General features: G+C 43.5%; 1 protein-coding gene across 1 annotated transcript in view; it reads right to left on the bottom strand.

Moving 5' to 3' along the window:
* Positions 1-2,817: 2,817 nt before the first annotated feature.
* Positions 2,818-22,758, bottom strand: part of MEP1A (meprin A subunit alpha) — a 36,179-nt gene continuing 16,238 nt past the window's right edge. Inside the window, exons 7-14 of the mRNA XM_047860204.1 lie at positions 18,405-18,580; positions 13,395-13,616; positions 12,482-12,631; positions 9,501-9,716; positions 7,725-8,198; positions 6,821-6,994; positions 6,005-6,305; positions 2,818-2,974 (exon numbers count right to left, since the gene is read on the bottom strand). Of these exons, the coding sequence (XP_047716160.1) occupies positions 2,818-2,974; positions 6,005-6,305; positions 6,821-6,994; positions 7,725-8,198; positions 9,501-9,716; positions 12,482-12,631; positions 13,395-13,616; positions 18,405-18,580 (1,870 nt within the window). The remainder of the gene's footprint in view (positions 2,975-6,004; positions 6,306-6,820; positions 6,995-7,724; positions 8,199-9,500; positions 9,717-12,481; positions 12,632-13,394; positions 13,617-18,404; positions 18,581-22,758) is intronic.

The following is a 22,758-nucleotide window of genomic DNA, read 5'->3' as shown; positions in this document are numbered from 1 at the left end:
GAAGTCAAGGCATGTAGGTCCCGAGCACTTCTCCCACCCACATGCTCCAGATATAACCGAAGAACTTGACATTGGTGGATGGCCAGATCGGCCCAGGCCACTTCACAGAAGGAAATGAGCCGGTTGGGGGAAGGGGAAAGGACCAGGGATGGGAGAAGTGGGGGGGAAGCACGAGACATTTTCAGATGTTGAAACTACTCTGCCTCCTTCCCACTAAGACCAAGGAACCAAGCACCCAGATACAGAGAATTTCCTGCCTTCTCACCTTGCCCGTCTAAATCCCATCCTGCCCAGAGGTGATGAAATGTGCATTTCTCTCGCCTGTCACGAATGCCTATTTTTTCCATCACCACCCCAACACCTCAGAAGAATAAGATATCTTCCAACCCTCCTGGAATGATTGAAAACTTCAGGCTCAAAGAAAAACTAAATGCCGTGTCCAGTCCATGAGGTACTCAATTCTTAACCGATAGAAATGACCATCAATCATCAACGGAGATGTACCTATATAGTAGGTGTGCTACTGGTTGTGAGAACCCACAGAGAAATATCAAAATATTTGACCCTCACCCTGGTATCTTCTTACCGTCATTTTGACGAGGTTATTTTTAAATGTTTATTTATTTATTTTTGAGAGACAGCCATAGAGAGAGTGTGAGTGGGTAAGGGGAGAGAGAGAGGGAGGCAGGATCCCAAGCAGGCTCCCCTCTGTCAACACAGAGCCCAGTGTAGGGCTCAAACCCACCAAAGGTGAGATCGTGACCTGAGCTAAAATAAAATAAAGAGTAGGACGCTTAACCTCCTGCGCCACCCAGGTGCCCCGCGGAGCTCCCTTCTGAGGTAAGACACTGGAAGGTTGTGGAGGGAACGACCTCCAGGCCTAGCTGGAAAGGCAGTGTGGGTTCGTAGGCTGCAAAGCCCATAGGGAAGCTGTTTATTTTCAATTTGGTTTTTGGAGATAGAAGTCTAGGCTGGTGGCTGGATAGGGTCCCATCTGGTCTGAAAACTAAAAGGTAACATCTGCACACATTCAACTCTAAAATACGTTCTGACCCATGATCCCACTTTATTACTCTGCACCCCGGGATGTGTTAAAGTGGGGTGAGAGGAGGTGGTCCACTATTACTTCCGTTTGACAAATGAGGAAACTAAGACCCAGAGCTTACGTGACTTTACTAAAATTGCACGGCTGGTTAGATGTGTCTAAGGTATCTGACGTCCAGACCCGTTTTCCATCAGAGCCGCGGTTCCGAGTGCCGTCCAGGGACCAGTAACAGTAATGTCACCTGGGAATGTGCTAGAAGTGCAGATTCTTAGACCCACCTTTGACTTACTGAGTCAGAAACTCTGGGTGGTGCCCTCGATCTGTGCTTTGACCAGGTCCCGGGGGACACCGACGCACTCAGACTGGAGAGTCAGTTCCCAAGAGGTGATGTTTGCACCTGCTACGTACTCTCCCCACACCTTTCTATTCAAGGGATTCTTCTTAACCCATCATGTTTGTTTACAGAATGGATAAAGTGTGTACTTAGGAAGTTGGTACCCTAACTCCTGGACCACTCAGGCTCCTTGATGTATTTTCCTTTATTAAACATCCAGAGCCAGCCTCTGTGGTGTCTGTGCCAACTGGGGATGGGAATCTCAGCTTGACCTATCTTGGAACTTTCTTGCACCAGACAGTTTTATCTCCTTAGGAACTGCAGAAAGAAAGGGCGTCAAAAAATACTTCTTTAAAACTTTCTTGGGGTGCCTAGGTGGCCCACTCAGTTAAGCGTCCAAGATCGGCTCAAGTTATGATCTTGTGGTTTGTGAGTTCGAGCCCCACGTCAGGCTCTGTGCTGACAGCTTGGAGCCTGGAGCCTGCTTTGGATTCTGTGTCTCCCTCTCTCTCTCTGCCCCTCCCTGTTCACTCAGCCTCTCTCTCTCCCTCTCGGTCTCTAAAATAAATCAACATTAAAAAAATTTTAACTTTCTTCTACCAGATGCTTTCTGTTTATTAATATAGTAATTTTATACATGAACAGTAGATAAAATATACTTTAAACTTAGACAGATCTGAGGGAGCTTTGGACAACCCTCCCTCTCCACACACACACCCACCCCCCCCCACACACACACGTGCACACACACACACACAAATTTACATGCAATGTTGGACACACAGAAGGTACCGACTCAATATTTATTGAATTTATTAAAGGCCTCTTTTTAGAATCAGAGGAGGAAGAAAGCAAATGCCATTAAGTCTGCTGCAAGGAGGAATGCTCCTCTCACCCACGACACTATTGTGTCTGATGTACTATTGTGTATTGAGTACTATGGTGTCTGATGAAAAATAAGTATTTGATTTTAATATAAATGACATACAAGTATCACTGTATCTATTTTATCTGCAGTAGGAGTGAGAGTTTCTATAACTTAGCTCTTCATTCATTAGTATTTCATTCATTCGTATTTATTGAGTCCTCATGATGTGCCAGCCAGGTGTGCCCCCAGGCATTGGAGCTAACGTGATAAATGAGGGCCTGCCCACATGGAGCTTACAGTCTATGGGAAAGACAGCCAGTTAAATAAGTGATTCGCACTGAAGTGTCGTGGATGCTGTCCCAGGACACGCTAGATCCTTTTGGAGCACACAGTAGGGTCACAGAACCATGTGGGAATCAGGGGCAGAAGAACCATTATGGCCACACCGGAGGCTGGAGGCCTATTCAAAGCAAGTCTGCTAAAAATTGCCCCAAACTGTGCTGAGGCCCAGAAAGGAAGGTCTGAAGTAGCAAAGGTGCTTCTGTGATCTGGCTGCTGTCAGCAGGCGTGTCACTGCCTTGGCTTCTGAGACAGGATGTTGATGATGGTGAAGGTCAAGAAGAGTACGCCGGCTGTGCCTCCAATCATCAGGCCCAGGAGGCTGCCGTGCACCTGCATGGCCTGACAGCGGTCCCCCGTGTAGAAGAAGGCTTGGCTGGAGACGCACCTAGGGGAACAGGACACAGGAGGAGTGTGGGAGCCACCCGAGCCTCCGGCGGAGCGGCTCCGCGTGCCTGGCCCCGTTCCAGGCTTTGCATGAGTCGATACAACCTTGTAACAGCCCTAGGAGGTGGTAGTTATTCCCAGGTCCTTCTTATTATCCTTATTATTATCCTTATTATCTTATTATCCTTATTCTTATTATCCTGTCCTTGCAGGAAAGGTTAAGTCACTTGCTCAAGGTCACACGGTTAGTGTTTCACACTTAAAAGCCTAATTTCCGGAGGTCCGTCTCCAGACCTGGGACTCTTGGCCACCACGTGCAAGGCTTAGGAGGAAGGTTTGGGGTACTTGAAGAATACGCTGTCCACGCTGGCTCGGACTATAAGCTACAGGGGAAATTCTCCAGAAAGAGTCTGGCTCAGTGCTTTGGTGGGAGCCCAAGATCTTCCAACAATGTCAATTTGAATTTTGCTGTAACATGAGCATCCTGTCACCTGTATCCCAGGCTGCCCTGAAATATGCCAGATTGTGAGCACGCTGTGCTTATTGTCATGTTTGGTACGCAGTAGGCACACAATGGCCACCCCGTGGGTTTGCTGGTTTGTTTTTTAATGTCATTTGGTACAGAGATCAACTAACCTCAGAAGCAGGGCATTGAGGGGGATGTTTCATCCTTTCCATGGCAGCCATTCTAGCCTTTGTTTCAAACAATCTCCTCACCACAAAGTCTAATCACAGAGTGGAATGTGACAATCAGAAGTCACAGACTGCTCTTACTAACGCCGGAACTATTTTATCTTCCTCCAAACTAGACGTTGGCTTCTTACAAATCAGTGCATAACAGCAAGTTCATTCAATCTTTTTTCTGGCCCAGTCCCCTCCAAATACAGTTTAATTAATTCCCTCGCATTACCTTAGAGGAGCTTATATCGCAAGCTGTAAGTTTGTGGAAAAGGAATCATTGGGTTTAGCAGAGGGTGACACACAAGTGGAAACCACTGGCTGTCCTTGCTCTGAGGAGGAAGCCAGTTGGGAAATATGGAAATCTGGCATCCAAGGACCTATCAGCTAAGCAGTGCAGACCCATGGCTGTGGAGCACTCTACAAGGAGGACATTCTCCAATAAAAGGAACCAGGGCTCTTTGGAAAAGCGGTTCGTTCCAGGGCTGGGACAGGGAAAATAAAAGATAAGCCTGGAGTATCCTGTGGTGCCAGAAGGTAAAATTGTGTTCATGGAAAAATGAGTGTGTGCAAAAAGGACACAGGAGCCAGTCTGGAAGGACTCCCAAAGGCCAAGGCTGGGACAATGTGAGCAATATAAGAAATACTGGCATTATGGAACTATAGCCCATAGGATAAAATCAACATTTGTGTGTCCCTAGCGATAGAAATAAGTAATGGCACGAATAAATGAATGGTGAGGAGTGGACAGTTATTCTTTACAGAAGAATGTCACTTAATGCATGCGGAGGGATTGGGGGGAATGGGAAATCACCGTTGGAATATTGCAGAGGTATTGTTGCTGCGGTTTCACCGATGGGCACTGACATCAGTGGATGAGGAATTTAGGAAAGCAGGATGCTGCATGATCTCTGAATGTCTCTCCCAAGACATATATTAGCAACAGAGTAAGGAACGGACACCCCTTGGCCACATGATCAAGGTTAGAAGCACCAGTCATAACGCCCATTGGCATCAGGTGTCCCGACTCTTGCCAAAAATGTACAACCTCAACCTACTCATGACAAAACATTAGATACATGCAAATTGAGGAACAATTTACAAAATAGTTGACCAGTACTCTTCCAAGTTGTCAAAGTAGTGAAAGGGAAGGAAAGACTGGGGGATTGTCCTAGATTGAAGGAGGCTTAAGGACACGGGAAACGAAATATGTCGTGGGGCCCTACGCCGGATCCTGGAACAAAAAAGGACATTGGTGAAAAGACTGGAGAGATCTGAATAAGGTCTGTAGTTTGGTGTAATGCTATTGTTAACACTATTTTGTTGCATTAATGTTCATTTCTTGGCTTTGTTGATTGTACTGTGGTTAGGTAAGATGTGAACATTAGGGAATGGGGAGCTCTGCGGTATTTTCGCAATGTACCTGTAAATCTAAAATTATTTCAAACTAAGAGTTTACAGAAGAAGAAACAAAGTGGAGATTGAAAAGAACTCCGAAGAAACGTAGGTATTTTGAGCCGAGCAGACTGGTCGCTACCTCTGCTACTATCCCGCCAGATGAAATCGATGCTTCTGTCCTCACGTATATCCTCTCATGAAGTATTTTATGCAAACAACAAACATTATAAAAAGAACAATTAAATACAGCGAACTGTGCCTAGAGACAGACCTGGATGCAAGTCTCAGCTTCAGTATTTGATGTCTGGGTAATTTTAGACAAATTATTTAACCTCTCTAAACTTCAGCTCCCTTAAGCACCAAATGGGGATAAGGGGGGTCCTTATGTCCCAGGGTGGATGTGACAAATAATTTAGAGCAGGCATGTTCACTACTCAGGAGACCCCAAGACCCAGAGCAAGCAGTCAAAAAATATCAGATGTCCTTATTACTATTATTAAAAACATAGCTATAAAAATAGTACAACAGAACAGACAACAGAAATCATAATTAACAACATTGGCAGTCAGTAAACATAAGCTTGGCCCTAAGTCCCACTGAGGCAGGTCATGGAGTAGAAAGTCCCTGGAACTTTTGTGAGCGCTGCAGTGGAGTTCAAAATCACAACATTCAAGACCCTGTTGATCACATCCCAGAGCAGGGGAAGGGATAAACGTCAAGAGATAGGAGATGTGGGACCCCTTTGCCCTGGCAGGACCCCTTCTGTGCCCCAACAGCACAGGCCCACTGATTCAGAGCACAGCTTTGTGGAGTCAGGGACTGACACGTCCAGTTGACCATCTGATGTAGTCATTGTCCTAACGTTTTACCAGGGGGAAGCAAATGTTGGGCTCACCTCTGCTGACCCACTGCCTGCCTGCCTCCCCCCCCCCCCCAACATGGCCAGGGAGCCTACCTGCAGCTCGCCATCCCCTTCACGTTCACACAGATGCCTTCATTTTGGCAAGGGTTTGGGTCACATGGGTCTCTGAAGTACTGGGGCCAATTGTGGTCTTCCAAGGGGCCTGTGTTCTCCACTGACCGCTTCGGTCGGCTGGGCTGCCCCTGGTCCAGGTTGCTGGGTAGGGCTTTCTCTAACAAGCCCCTTCCTGTGCCTTCTTCTGAGGTCTGCTGCTCCCGGCCCTGGAGAACGAGGCCTTGGGGAATCAGCCTTGTGTCTTCAATTTGAACTTCAGTCTGGAGAAGGTGTGTTATATCTTGAGGAATTAGACAAAGGGTGGTGAGGAACATCTATACTTAATATCTGACTACAATTAACTTCCACTTCTGGAGAAAGTTCCCTGGGCCACCCCTATCCCTCGTGGACATCACCTTCAGTGCCATGGAGAGGTGGCTTTGAATCCGGCTGATTCGCATGCTAGCTGTTTTTCTTTTCAAACTAATGCAATCACATTTTTATTTATCCAGCTTGAAAAAGAAGCACCAAGCTAGCATAGATACACCGACCCAAACTAAATTGAAGTCAACAAGCTGTCATATTTGATAAATTATCAAAAAAAGATGACACTGAAGTTTTAGTTTCTCCCAAGGACTGTCAAAATAAAGATGAGAGTCCTTGAGCAATAGCTCTCCTAGAGCACATCTTTTTTTTTTTTCTTAACCTGGTCCTCAAAACAATCCCTATCGCCCATGAGATGCTTAAAAATCGCTGTAAAATCAGTAGAAGCCCCAGAACATAGGTTTAGTTATTCAGGAAAATCAGGAAAAGTACCTTCAAAGTCCACAAAAAGTATAAGGTCGTCATTTTTAAGGAAACTCTTCCTTTTTAGCATTTCGTGGGAGAGAAAATTACTCCAGCCCCAGTCGATGCTTCTAAAACAATCACAGTCCTTATGATAGGATCCCACAATCGACGGCCTGTCCCAGATGACGGAGTCATTTATGGCTGCAAAGTTATAGGTAACATAACATCACATTACCTCTTTATACTTCACTCTCCAACTTGTCTTTAATGAGTATATAGAGCTTTCTTAGGAAAAAAAAAACAAGTTGGAAAAAACCAGATTATTTATGCTTTCCAGGAGAATCAAAACTCAGAATTGGGAAGGGGGAGGGGTAGAGAACCAGAGCTCTGAATGGTCATTTGTCTATTACTAGGTCACTTCCTCAGTGAAGAGGGAAAGACAGGATGGCGATAGCCTCTTCCTTTTAAGGCTTAAGGTTCTTCATTTGAAAATTAAAAAGTCTGTGCATTTCTTTATTGATACAAGCTTGTTTCATTGACATGTTGACGATCACTAATATTTTAGGAGTCAGTGCATTAGTTCGGCACAGAGGCTAGGAAATTCTGAGTATTTGATAAATGATTAGCAGTTTCTGTCCTCTCATTTAGACTGAGTTAGACGAAGCAGGAACTGCCTGATTTGCTTCTATGCTGGGTACAGGGCACTGAGTTTGGCCCAGTGCAAGTCCTTAATAAATGCTTGAAGAGTAAATTCTGAAAAGAGAAGGGAGATGCAACGACATTGAAAATTTTCAGCTGACTATTCCCACCTGACTATGCTGTTGATACACCCGAAGAGGAAATGTGAGAGGAGGTGTTAATCTCTTGTACACAGATGGGAACCACATCTGTTGGCCCTTTTGGGTCGAGTGGCAGATCTTAGAGCACCTACCTGAAGATGTATGGGACTTAGAGGTAGTGAACACCATGCTTGAGGACATTCTATTCCTGGCATCGGGTTCCTGGTCGAGTATTGTCATTATCACCTGTCTGTTTTCCACTGGCCACTCCAGGATAGCATCATTCTCCCCACTGCACAGGTGAAAAGCAACTCCTAAGTAGCCAGATGGACTGTAGCTTGCTCTGCCATGAGGGTACAAAGTCAACCCAAAACCATATCCCTCTGAATTGTAGAATCGAGGACTCAGGAGCTTGTCCCCTTTAACTGTGCTCTGAAGGACCTGCGAGAAATTCCGTACTGTCCAAACGCCTGTGGGGCATGGGGTTTCCGTCAGGGTGATATCATCTAGGTAAATTCCCCCATTTGAGTTCTGGGGGTCACCTTTGGAGCCCTGGAAAAGGTAGCGAAACTTCGTTTCTTCTCTAAGTGTCACATGGGCAATTTTCCAATTTTGGTCCAAATCTCCTAAGGACAGAGAATAAGGTTGGTGACAACTGTGGCCAACATTTATTGAGCACGGACTATGAATCTGGTACCAGGCCAAGAGATTTATATGAATTATCTAATGTAATCCTCATAGTATCCCTATGAGGTAGATACTGTTATAAACTGGTTAAGGAACTTCTCCAAAGTCACATACCTACTGAAGGAAAATAACTGTAAAAAGATACACTATAATTTATTTTCACATGCATATTCAAATCTTTTTTTAAGTTTATTTATTTTTGAGAGAAAGAGAGAGAGAGAGTGCAAAGGCAGAGAGAGAGGGAGAGAGAGAGAATTCCAGGCAGGCTCCACACTGTCAGCACAGAGCCCGACGCAGGGCTTGAACCCACAAATGGCGAGATCATGACCTGAGCCAAAGTCAGATGCTTAACCAACTGAGCCACCCAGACACCCCTCATATTCAAATCTTAACCAGAATTTGTTTTCCATTATTATTAAATTCCATAGGTTCTGTGTTCCCCCATGGGTTTCATGGCATAAATGCACCCCAGCCCCTAATGTTTGCACTGAATACCTAAATATTAGTCTGAACCATATAAAACAATCATTTTGTAAACTCAAAGTCAAATAATGGCAACTTCATATGGTCCAACCTATGACTTGATGCTAGAGAGATATATGACAGACTCTACATTAAATGTTCACATACAGGACAAGCTGGATCTCCCCTATGCAGAACCGACTCACCCACTAACACCTAATTGTTTCTGTTTTCCATATTATCTGAAATTCCACCAACTAGGGGATCCATCCTCTTTCAGGAAGCAAATAATACAATCAGGGTTGCTACTATCCAGATATTCACATTCTAGTGAAAACTAGGTCTATTTGCTTTTTTCCTGAGACTGAATGGGAAGTAATAATTCTGAATAAAGAACTGAGTAAGAAGTGAGGTCATTCTAGAACATGGGGTCCTGGGCTGGACAGCGTAAGAAACCAGAAAGGATCTTGAGGGTCTAGGACCTCTTGCAAAAGTGTATTTCAGCCTCACTTAAATTTTTGATGCTATTTCTGACTTCTGAGTGGTTAAAATATTCACCGAGGGGTTAAAACATACCAGACATTATGCTGGGCTCTTAGAAGAGCAGGAGTGGGGGTGGGGGGGGATGCAGGAAAAGGGAGGAAGAAGGAGAGGAGAAAGAAGAGGAGAAGGAACAAAGGGGGGGGGGAGGGAGCAACAGAAGGGGAAGGGAAAGGGGAAGAAGGAGCAGGATCCCAGATTTAAGCCAAATCAGCCCCTGCATGAATGTCTCTAGGTACCTTGGAAGGTCTGCACCTTGACCAGCTTGCGAACATTGCCCGTGCTGTCATCCCTCTTGACCCAGATGACCAGCCGATCTGAAGGGCTTCCTGTCATTTTATAGAAAAATTGCAGGCACTGCTGCTTCCTCTTTGGGTAAAGAATCCGTGACTCCAGCAGGGCTGCCTCTTCTGCCACCCCCAGTCTGGTGCTGAAGTGCATGAAGTAGCCGGCACCTGTGGCGAGAGCACCCCAATGACCCATCTCCAGCTGCCCACAGCCCAGGGGGCCATGGATGCCAGCCAAGTGAAATAGTGAACAACGGCCATTATCCAGGCAACACAAGCGAGAACTCTACTGGGGAAAATGAACAAAGATGGCTTGTCAGTAAGTCTCCTTTGTGTCTCCATGAACTGACTCCCCAGCTAAAGCCCCAGCGCCCCAGTGCCTCTTCTGATGCCTTTGTCCCCAGGCTTGTGAAATGTATACTTCTGACTTAAGGAGACATGGGCTTCAAGCAAATTCATCTCTGAGATGAATTCTATCCTCCCCATTGGCTTTCTTGTTTGAATTAGAGATTCATTCCAAGGAAAAAAGCTGACTTCCTGGTTGTATAACAAACTGTGCGCTCCCCATATTTGGAAACTGGAATTTAAATATTTATGATAATAAAGATTCAGTCTCACCTGTTTCTAGCCTGCAATTGGATGTATTATTGATGGTAAAGAATCACACTTACTGTGCCTTAAGAAGGGGCATTCGAGGCATATTAAGGGGACTAGTTGAAGATTTCTCCTGCCTGTAAGGAAAGCTTCGAAAGAACACTGAAAAGGAGGGTGCAAAATGTCTGTATTTGTAACCAGGCTGGGATTTGTCCAACTCCTAAACCTCAGAACTCTCTCCCCCAAAAGAAGCAGGCAGCTCAAGGAATATGTCATATGGAAAATCAGCACATCAAAGTCAACCACAAAGAACAATTCTTGCATATAAAGAAGTCCTTCAAGCTGTACCACAGCGTTCAACTTCTTACCAAACATCCCACTCAAAATATCTCACAAAGTACAAACGAAGTGAGCTTCTAGTACAGTTCTAGGTACTTTGGCAATATGACTCTCCGCTTCATCCAGCGTCATACATGGGGCACTGTACCTTCCCCAATGGCAGCAAGCATCAGTGGTTAAATATACAAAGCTTAACGATATCATAATGGCTTTAATGTTATATCGGGAAACATGATATTTTCTTGCATGTTCTTCTGAGTACCTGAACTTACTAGCCTGAATTGTCTGCGTTGTGAATTACTGAGTGCTTGGGTCAAATACAAGAGGTCACATGGCTAAGAGGGTCTCCAGGTGGTCCTTGCTGAGGAATTTCACCCAGGTGCACTGAGGGGTAGGAAATGAAAGTCCAATAACTCAGACTTGAGAATCGGGGCACCTGAATTCTTGCCCATGCTCTGCCACTAACTAGAAGGTGCCCATTCATCTCTCCTGGTTTCAGATGGGAGGTGGCTTCTATCCCAAGGGATCCTTTGTGCTCTTTGAGTCTATACATCTACCTTACCACCACCATTGCCCTCTAGCAGAGGGAATACACACCCATTAAATGTCCCCCGTGGAAGTTGCATAATGGCTTGTCAAGCTAACCTGATAAAACTTTTTAGATATTTCTTCTTTCCTTTCCTATTAAGGTGCTGGGACGTTGTTCCTGTTAGGGTACTGGGACCTCTCACATGAAGGTCACCCTTCTGTTTAGCCTGAAACTGTACATTGGCCTGTCAGCCAGCCCACGGGAGAGAGTGGGTGGGAAGCTCTGATGGGAATTTAGAGGGAACTTCAGACTTAGATCACCCTTTGGACACTTGAGATTATGTGTTTAGTAATATGATGTGTGACAGAGACTTTCACCCTTTGCCGAGGCTGGAGGGAGAGTGACAATTGTTTACAACCTCTGAGCCCAGTGGCCTGGCAACTGGGTGACAAGTCGGGTCCCTTCTGTGAAGGAAATATAACCAACTCCCACAGGCAGTAACAGTCTAGTCTTTAGAAACTGACTATAATCTATAGGGTTGAGATGTTTTTCTAAGACAGGCACTAAATAAAAAGCTGCTAAAGTAGAAATAAAAAAAATGAATGGAACCTCTGGACAGAAAGGGAAGATAGAAAAAAAATAGAGAGGGCAGCTGCTGGTCTGCAGCCAGAGGATTTGTATGCATTATTTCCTTCCATCTTCATGTTTAAGTGTCAAAATCCTGGAATGCTCGGAGAGTATGACAAAAGCGAAGACTTAAAAAAAAAAAGGCACCCACAAAAACAACTTTCTGTGGTTACAATTAGCAAGTGGTGGGGCCAGATTTCCTGTCCGGGCCCATCTGACTTTATGAATTTTTCACTGTACAAAACACACCTAAGAACGATCTGAAGCTGTGCCATCCAATATGGCGGCTACCAAACGTGGTAAATTGAGCACTTGAATTGTGACCAATCCGGACTGAGATGTGCTACAAGGGTAAAATACACACCAGATTTTAAATACCTAGTACAAAAGTGTGGAGTAGCTTATTAATAACTTTAATATTGATAGCATGTCAAAATGCCAATATTTTGAATATATCGGGTTCAATAAAATGTGTAGCTAGAGACAATTTCTCTTGTTTATTTTTTATGTAGCTACTAGAAAATTTCACATTATGTATGTGACTTGTATTATAGTTCAATTGGAGGGCACTGTTCTAGAGACATGACCTTTATTTACAAAATCATGTATTAGCAACCACATGTCTGTATTAGTTTTGTCATGACCTAAATGCATCTTTCTGTTGCATACCCAGAACCTGCATGCTTTTTGTTGAGCTAATAAGATACGAGAAATGTTCTTTGTGCTTGTTCAGATTTCCATGTTGGATAACTAACATTGCAATTGAGACAAAACATGTAAGCTGCCATTCCCTGACTGAACCTGGTGAACCACTGCAGAGTTCCTACTTTCTGCCCTCACTCACCCGTGCATTGTCCCACCAAGGTGTGGTCCACTTGTCCAGGCTGCGAACTGTCCTCATGGACCCAGTCAGCATCATCTCTGGTCCCCTGAATCATCCCACAGATGTTTGCCTTCTCAAAAGCACAGTGGTCCAAAAGGGTGTGAGTTGTGGCTGCAAATGATATTTTTGTCACCTGGTTTAAAGTCCTCTTATTTCAAATACCTGATGTCTTGTGCTAAAAAGACCTCATTGTTCAGATACAGCACACTTTCTTGACTTTTCTCAAATGCAAATTCTGCTGTCCTCTATTACATCTTAGGACATCCAACATAGATGCAGCCCTACCCACCTCACAGAGTCAAATGATAAAAAGACCTGTCATCATGCTTTGCTATAAATGCCAACCAAGAACTCCTTTAGATCAAGAAGGAGGTACCTAGTAGATCTTTGTATGTAGTAAGTCTTCTGTACATACATATTGGACAGAATTAAAGAATGTGTCTCTCAAGACTAGTAGAGTCATTTTAAAAAACATCCCATCTCTGAGCAGTAGATTGCTCTAGAACAACTACTCTGGGTAAAGAATTTTGCAGGATAAAAAATACTTCCAAGCTTGTCCCCTATCTTGAGATTTACAGAATGATGCACCATTCAAAAGGATGCTAAAGAAGCTGGACAATTACAGCTTCTTACATCATTGGTCCAATACTTTTACTTTGCAAAACACAACCACGTAATTGATGTTCATAACCATCCTGTGAGGCAGGTGTTACCATTTTTTCTAATCTAGCGATAAGTTAAGGTTATGTGGCTTGTCCACTGTCCTTCACTAGAACAGGAAAGAATAGTGAAGGGAAATATAGGGGAAACTGGGGGAGCAGAGGAAACCCTGTTGAGGTTCGATTACCTACTTCTCAGACCGAGCAGTACTCACTGCAATTATACATTCGGTTCAGCCTCTCCAAATCAGTGGCACTGAAGTCCAGGCGCTGCCCAATGATGGTGTTAAACTCAGGGATCTTGGCCGTGATGGTAGGAGCGCTTTCATTCTTGTTAAATGAGAAAGGCTCGTAGTGCATCAAAGACTCGTAGTCATAGGGCGTGTTGAGGTCTGTGATGAAGCTGTCATCATAGGTGTTAAAGTTGTGCTCAAAACCTATCAGAGAGAGCATCGATGGGTCCTTTTTAGTTATATGGTTTCCCCTGTTGTGCCCCCTTTGACTAGATACTTAAGCAGAGACCACAAAGAAAAAATGAACATTTGATTTAAATATATATACATACTTAACATATTTTATACTAGCATAATGTACACAATATCAATACATATTATTTTTTTTTTAATTTTTTTTTCAACGTTTATCTATTTTTGGGACAGAGAGAGACAGAGCATGAACGGGGGAGGGGCAGAGAGAGAGGGAGACACAGAATCGGAAACAGGCTCCAGGCTCTGAGCCATCAGCCCAGAGCCCGACGCGGGGCTCGAACTCCCGGACCGCGAGATCGTGACCTGGCTGAAGTCGGACGCTTAACCGACGGCGCCACCCAGGCGCCCCGCAATACATATTATTAATTAATAGCAACAAATAATTTTTTTTAAGTAGGCTTCATGCCCAGAGTGGAGCCCAACACAGCCCTGAATATCACGACCCTAGGATCAAGACCTGAGTTGAGATCTTGCTTCTCTCTTCTTCTTTCTCTGCGCCCCCCCCACTCGTGCTCTGTCTCACTCTGTCTCTCAAAAATAAATAAATGTTAAAAAAAAAAAGTCAGACACTTAACTGACTGAGCCACCCAGGTGCCCCTAACAAATCATATTTTAATTACATTAATATATGATATAATAGTATGTCCACTTATAAAAATTAAAAGTGTATTTAAAAATAAATATAAAAACACATGTTATAATTAATTTATAAATTTGCATACAATTTATTAAATATTTGTATACATTTACATCAAAGATTCATTTCACAAATAAATGAATAAATAAATGTGTGTGTGTGTGTGTGTGTGTATGTGTATACGTATAAGCTTTTAAGAAAGAGAAGATAAAACATTAAAGTAGAGGCAGGTGTTCCAAACGGCAGGAAAAGGAAATTTGTGAATTCAGAAAAATATTCAGGATTGATACATCTTGCTAATAAGCAAGTACCTCATCCACCAAAAGCTGTACCTGGTCAGCAATTCCATAGGTTAGAAAGTCAATTCAAGGGGCAGAAGGAAAGGCCAGTAGATGCCAAGAAAGGGGCATCCTGTCAATCAAGGCTCACATCCTTTTCCAGAAATGGCCTCATGGACAGAAAAATAAAATAGGAAGCACAAAATTGACTTTCCGTCCAAAATAGAAAAGGAAAATATTTTTATGAGATTAACACAAGTAAGATAATATATATTGCAGAGTGAAATGCTGGAATCAGAAAACCAATCAGATGTTCCTTTGGACCATCTTTGGACCATCTAGCCATCAGGAATTTACTGTTTCAGCAGCAATCATGAGAAGTTCACAGATTTTTAATTTCCTTCTTAGGGAGTGGCAGGAAAACTGAATGAGAAGACTCATAACTCCCCCAATCGTGACTTCCCGTCTTCATGTATTTCTCCTTTTCTAGTTTCCCATCCAGTTGTTTTTAACTACCTTACGAAGACATCAACGTGGGTGCATTTAGGATTGAAGAAGAGTGGCACAACGTGAAGTGGTCTAGCGAGTGCTGGAGGGAGTCTCTAAATGCTTTTGGAAAAGCCATGAACCCTGCTGATCAAAACTTGATTTTAACTGTAAATGAGAATACCAACGCTTCATCCTCCCAATTCATGGGATTTCATGGAGACTTAACCTGAAAGGGATCAAAGCATTTTCTGTTTTTATTTAAAAAAAATTTTTTTTTTCAACGTTTATTTATTTTTGGGACAGAAAGAGACAGAGCATGAACGGGGGAGGGGCAGAGAGAGAGGGAGACACAGAATCGGAAACAGGCTCCAGGCTCTGAGCCATCAGCCCAGAGCCTGACGCGGGGCTTGAACTCACGGACCGCGAGATCGTGACCTGGCTGAAGTCGGACGCATAACCGACTGCGCCACCCAGGCGCCCCAAAGCATTTTCGAAGGTGACACAGGACCGTAAGAAACAAATGAGCCAAACAGAAGGGGAAAGTAACTCCTTCCAGAGCACTTGGCCCTAGGTTGTCCTACCCTAAGGGATAGAACTAGAAAGAACATCCAGCCAGTGTGAGGACTGAGGCTTGGTCTGGGATCTCCTGGTGACTTGTGATGAAACCTTAAGAAAAGCACTCTCAAATTCACCGGATAGGTTTTCCTTAACTTTAACTAAAATCACCGGGTTAGAATAGATCATTTCATTCTTTACTACTCAAGGATTCTTTTCACAATGCTTCACGACATAAATGTTTTGAGTAATTTTTTAAATTTTATTCAACACATTTTTGCTGTACCTACTATCTATATCTGAGGAGCTATGCTAAGTGGTGGTGGCCCCTGGCAGTGAGTAGGATGGGCCAGGTCCTGCCTTCAGGGAACTCGCAGCTGACAGCCTCGAAGAGGGAGCCATCTTGTACCCCAGAGAGGCCAGTCAGCAAATCTCTTGTGTAAAGGGTCGGGCTGAAAATATTTTTGACTTTGGGAGCCATATGGTCTCTGTCACAGCTACTCAACTCTGTCATTGTAGCACAAAAGCAGCCATAGGAAATAGGTGAATAAATGGGCATGGCTGTGTTGCCATAAAACTTTATTTACAAGAGCAAGTGGATATGACCTACAAGCTGTGGTTTGCGGAATCCTGCTTGACCTCAGAAATTGAGGTCTTTCCTTGGTGGGAGAGAAATGATCCAGAAAACACACTCCTGGCTTAAGAGACGGAGACGGAGACAGAGACGGATTTGGGGAGAGAACTATGTTGCCAGTATACTATCTTCTTAGGTTGAACAATTAGATTGTCATCTACGAAAGATGAGACGCAACGAAAGTTATAAATTACCCTGAGCAATAATAGTGCCCTCCCTTACTGTCTTATTAATTCGATGTCTCATTTGAGAACAGTTCTCCAGAGACGGTGAGCAATTTAGATATATGGAATATGAAAATATAGGGAGGAGGAGATAAACAACATGTGTTGAGTAATTCATGTTCAGCCAAGAGCTGAGCCAGTCTGAAAATTACCCTGTCAAATGCATTGGCTCCCTCTGAGAAAGAGAAATCATTTGGCCTAAAATGGTATTAAAACACTAACCGTTGTGTTCTCCAAGACTGAAAAAATGTGAACGTTCTCTGCATCCTTATTGAATGTTCAGCAGAACCAAGTATATGTACTGGGAGGTAAGAAAGTCAAGCCTAGAGGCAAATACAGGCAGTCTACCAGTGCCCTGGACCAATGACCCCCACTCTCCTTTCCTTCCTACACAGACCCAGTTCTAACACACTTGCATCTAGGAGACAAATGCATTAAATTTGATGTTATTTCATGTCCGGGTGAATACTTGCTAATATATCTCCAGATTGGACTGAAGGGTGAAGAAAAATATTACTTTAGCTCAGTGGTTGGGTGGTAGGATCGGTGGAAGTGTGTGTGGGGGGTTAATCGTGGTTCTGACAAGTCCCTCAGAGTCGAATCATTATAGACGCACTGCCGTATATGAACCCATATGTGAAACTGGTATCTAAATAAAACAGATAATTATAAGACAATTACTTGCTTTGTGAAAACCACGACTGGTAATGGTAAAGGCATTTTAATACATGAAAGTTTTATTAATCTATTGCTGCCAAAAAAGATGTTTTCCCACTTCCTGAACTAAGTCCTAATTAAAAACTAGATGTTTTCAGAAACACAGTATTGGCTTTCTTCCCAGCACATCGGGAAGCTGTTCAATAAAAGAGTGTTTTTCATATACCTAAGAGCACCATTTAGTTGTCTCAAACAACCAGGAAAGGTAATGCTGAGGAAGTCTAAAGAAACTACAGAACACAGAAATTGTTAGAATAACATACCTGCATAACAATAAGTGAAATAAGACTGTGTTATCCCTTGTACAATGTGGCTGGGGGCAGGAGGAGAGAGGTATTTAGGAAGAAAGAAGGAGGAGAAGGAAGGGGAGGAGGGGTACAGGAGGAAGAAAGGCCAGTAAATTTTGACTAACTAGAACTCAGATCATCAGCCAGAGTTAACACAATTGGGGAGACAATTTCAGATGAAAGAATTCATTTTTGTTGTTGTTTTGGTTTTTTTTTTTAATTTTTTTAAATGTTTTACTTATTTTTGAGACAGGGAGAGACAGAGCATGAACAGGGGAGGGTCAGAGAGAGAGGGAGACACAGAATCTGAAACAGGCTCCAGGCTCCGAGCTGTCAGCACAGAGCCCGACGTGGGGCTCGAACTCACGGACCGCGAGATCATGACCTGTGCCAAAGTCGGCCGCTTAACCGACTGAGCCACCCAGGCGCCCCTGTTTTGGTCTGTTTTTAAACACCTATCATTGATTTGGCAAAGCACCAGCGAAGTTCTTGAGTGTATATAAGAGTCGTCTTTTGTTCAGCTAAACTTCATGCAGACTCCTAGACCTACATGAGATTTCATACCCAGAAAAATGGCCATGACATCCTCAGAAGCCTAATTCAATTTACAATGACAGGACAATAGCATTCTAGATGGATTTTCAATAAAAACACCGAAACAAAGCAAAAGCTTCTGATGAACTTTCAGTTGGCATTGAGCTAGCCAACACACATCACTCCCTAAGGCCCTTCTCTGGGGTCAGTTAGGATCAGATGAGCAACACCCACAGAATAGGCCAACAAATAATACACTTTTCCTCCGCTGTGCTCTAGCTGAAGCTTCTGTCTGAACACCGGTGTGGCTTAGACGTCCCAAGGTTGGTCCCAACAAGCGATAAAGGTAAATCCCACCCAACTCCCTTGGGTCTGTACACACCTGGAAGAATTTCATCCCACCAGATGTTCACATAGTCATCCCGGTCAGTTCTTGACTGCTCATGGTAAAATCCCAAAGCGTGGAGAATCTCATGTTCAATGATGGCCTTATAGTCACACCCCTGGCCAATGGAAAGGTTCTGTCCCACGTGTTGATCGCCAACCTCAGACCAGCACCTTTAAAGAAGAGGAGAGGGAGATTTTCTCCTAAAGAACTCTCAAGTGGCTGTAATTCATGGGGTTCCAGAACACAAATTTGAAGGAAGTTAGGTTTGATTTTAAAAAAGGAACTGTTACCGGCATTCTCATAAGCTAATAGTTCAAAATAGGGGACTAGTTAACTGAGCAACATTCCCTACAGGGAATAACATACAGTCTTTGAAAGTGGTGGTCCAGTGGCCCCTGGGTGGCTCAGTCAGTTAAGCTTCCAACTCCTGATTTCAGCTCAGGTCATGATCTCATGGTTTCTGAGTTCGAGCCCTGCATTGGGCTCCATGTTGACAATGCAGAGCCTGCTTGAGGTTCTCTCTCTGCTTACCCCCACCCCCAACTGCCCCTCCACAATGGTCATGCTTGTTCTCTCTCTCTCTCTCTCTCTCTCTCTCAAAATAAATCAATAAAATTAAAAAAATAAAATAAAAGTGATGGTCGATGATCAGTGTGATACCTACTGAGAGGCAAATCAATCCTAATAATGCACCAGGTAGAAAAAAGTAAAAGTTGGCATTCTTTCTCACCTCCACAAACTCAAAGGACATTCCACAGTATAACACTATTGCCTTTGTACCACAGTATTAAGTTGTCTCTGGGTAGTGGCTGTGGTTGATTTAAATTTTTCTCCTTTGTACTTTAATGAAATTTCCAAATTTCCTATAATGAGCAGGTATCAGACGAGTCTACTTCTTTGGCTGTCGGCCAATCTGCAGCACTACGAAAGCACAGGGCTGGCTGCCTTCTAGTTCTACAGACTCAGGGCAAGAAGGACCCATAACTTCTCACAGAAAGCAATAGACTCAGCAACTGCTGGCCGATTCTCTAAATTCATCACGGTACAGTCTCTTGCCCCTTTTTTTCCCAATTATTTTTTGTCTTTTCTCATAAATCCAACTTTCCGCCTCTAGTAGCAAATCTGAAGCTTTCCACGAATTGTCTCCTCTGCTTTAAGTTGTGGAACAGGATCTATACTCTAACCAGTGCTCAACAGAATAAGAGATCTGCTCATACTTTAAATTTTTTCTTAATGTTCATCCATTTCTGAGAGAGAGACAGAGTGTGAGCAGGGGAGGGGCAGAGGGAGGAAAACACAGAATCTGAAGCAGGCTCCAGGCTCTGAGCTGTCAGCGCAGAGCCCTACATGGGGGCTTGAACTCACGAACCTGTGAGATCAAGAGCTGAGCTGAAGTCTGAAGTTCAACCAACTGAGCCACCCAGGTGCCCCGCCCATCTTTTAAGTGTGACCAATGGATTAGAAGTTCTTTGATGACAATCACAATGTCTTACCCACCATTGTTGTCACCAAGATTGCTAACATCATATACCTTTAAATGCTAATGACTTTGGTTTCTACTCAAAGATAGATCTTAATTATCTTCCAACAACTTTTTAAGGTATAATTTACATACCATGAAATCCACCAATTTTAAGAATACAATCAATGCTGTTTTGTAAATGTATTGAGTTATGCAAGCATCACCATGATCATTTTGCATCTCTGACGGTGGCATTTTATTCCAAACTAGAGTTGACTCTGCAAAATACCCACAATCCAGAGGAAGTACTTATTTATCTTGTTTTTAAACATCCCTCTCCCAACAGTAATGTGTAAGTTGCAAAAATGCCACAACTCTGCCTGTCTGACTCTTTTACCTTGTCTTTCTAGAAAGAGCCCAGTTAACTCCCCCACCCCCTTCAGGGGACCAGGGCCTTGAAGGTTTTTGGGCCCTTTGGTCCAGTTTTTTCACCATTCTTCCTCCTTTTTCCGTTCCCCTAACTTAAGCCACAGGCAGTAAGAATCTCCTAGACTCAGATTTCACAAGAAAGAACATCCCTTAAAACTGAACTTCCCCTTCATCAAGTACTTGGGGATTGAGTTACAAACTGAGAAGAAGTCCAGAGAATTTTACTAGGGGAAAGAGAACTTTTGGAAAGTGATTGCATTAGCTTCATTTTATTTTTAAGAGAAAAAAAAAAGAGAAACCGTGGTAGCTACAAATGGAAATAAAAGTGTTAAGAAAATGAACTTTTTTCCCTGAAACCTTCAATAAATAATTAAAGGTTTTGGTACTTTAAAAAAAAATTTTTTTTTTAATGTTTATTTATTTTTGAGAGAAAGAAAGAGACAGAGTGTGAGTGGGGGAGGGACAGAGAGAGAGGGAGACACAGAATCTGAAGCAAGCTCCAGGCTCTGAGCTGTCAGCACAAGAGCCCAACCTCACGAACCCATGAGATCATGACCTGAGCCGAAGTCAGATACTTAACCAACTGAGCCACCCAGCACCCCGGCTTCCGTACTTTCTTGAAGTGCAAAGGTCACCAAGGGACAAAATGAACATGTCAAAAGCAGAGAAACTCTAAAATCCGTGTTCTTGGCGAGGTCCGAGGTGTACTTTACATGTTTTTCCTTCACAAAAAGAGGAACTGTGGGAACACTATTGGTTATCTCCACTTACATGACCCACAAGAACCTCAGTGCATGTCCAGGGACACATTCAGTCTCTTACCCTGAAAGCGGTTCTTCTGGCAATATTCCCAAGCTCAGTGAATGAAGTAACCACCCGGCAGTCACTGAATCAAAAATCTTACATTCCTCGTTCTTCTTAACCCTTCCCATCAACTAGCCACCAGCTTTCGAGAAGTCCCCCTGTGTTCATTGTTTTGAAATTCATTCCCTTTTTTCTATTCCAACTGCCTCTTCTTTAGTATGTGTCCATTTCATTTCTGTCCTGGACGATTGGGACATTCTTTCATTGGTCTCCCGCCACCAGTCTTGCCCCTACTTCGATTCTTTATCCACGGTTGCTAGAGTAATCTTTCCAAAATGGAAAACTGAATATATAATGAATCATGCACAGAAGAGGGCACTCCTGCGCGCGTGGTTTGTCTATTACCAGGCTTCCGTTTTATCGCTTGGCTCCACGGCTCATCTCACTGCCCCTTACATGCTCCTTATATGAGTTCTCCTAGTAAGACACATTCGTGTTTATGTTTGCTTTTTTTTTGTCTCTCTTCTCTTCCTCTTCCTCTTCTTTCTTCTCCCCCCAACTCTTCCCATCCCCCATTTTGTACCTCCCTCTCTTCTGCCTCTATGTCCTTCTCCCGTCTTCATTTAACAAGCAGTGTGGCTTTCCCTGATGCTTCACTACATGCTAAATGAGAGTTCCTGCTTCTGCCCTCTTATGGCCCACGGCACTCCCCTTAGCATATATAACTGTTGTTTTTCTCCACCACCCCCAGCTGCCAGCTGTAAACCTTGTGGGATCTAAGACCCTGCAGCATGCTTCTTTGTGTCTAGAGACTAACACACTTCCTGGCACAGAGTAGGTGTGCATACATTGCAGTTTTAATAAAAGTCCGAGCTAAGGAAAAACCATTCAGGTAAGTAAGGAACTTGTGTCTAAGTGGTTGCCACAACTTTTACTTTTTTCACTGCTTTTTTTTTGCATATTTTTTTTTCTTGAGAGGCTAAATCATATGCTAACTTCCTTCCCCATCTCCTATCCATCCATGATTAACAAAACCACCATCAGAAGGAGACAACCAAATCCAGGCAACACCTAGAGGCAGTTTGGGGAACTGCAGCATGAGGAAATGTGTGCTGAAAGACACAGAGGGGCCGTCACAGCAGATGACAGCTTGGCTTCCCCACTGCATCTAGCCCAGGTTGGTTGACATAAATACCACTGGGAAAGAAGAGCTTCTTTCTTGATATATCATTTATTTCCTAGGAGAAATACAAAGTAAAAACTGTACATAGAACTTTTCTATGTATAGGTCCACCCAATAGAGTACTATAATTTAAAACAGTACCATAAAGGGGTGCCTGGGTGGCTTGGTCGGTTAAGCGTCCGACTTCGGCTCAGGTCATGATTTCACGGTCTGTGAGTTCGAGCCCTGCGTCGGGCTCTGTGCTGACTGCTCAGAGCCTGGAGCCTGTTTCAGATTCTGTGTCTCCCTCTCTCTCTGACCCTCCCCCGTTCATGCTCTGTCTCTCCCTGTCTCAAAAATAAATAAACGTTAAAAAAAATTTTAAACAGTACCATAAAAAGAGTGTAATTTATACTTTAATACACCTGACCTAAAAAAAAAAACAAAACACTCCGCAAGTTAAAACATGACCTAAACCCAGGAAAAGAATT

The sequence above is a fragment of the Prionailurus viverrinus genome, chromosome B2 (genome assembly GCF_022837055.1).
Source record: "Prionailurus viverrinus isolate Anna chromosome B2, UM_Priviv_1.0, whole genome shotgun sequence".
NCBI lineage: Eukaryota > Metazoa > Chordata > Mammalia > Carnivora > Felidae > Prionailurus > Prionailurus viverrinus.
The sequence above is the reverse complement of the archived record's forward strand: the minus strand, read 5'-3'. Positions and strand labels throughout refer to the sequence as shown.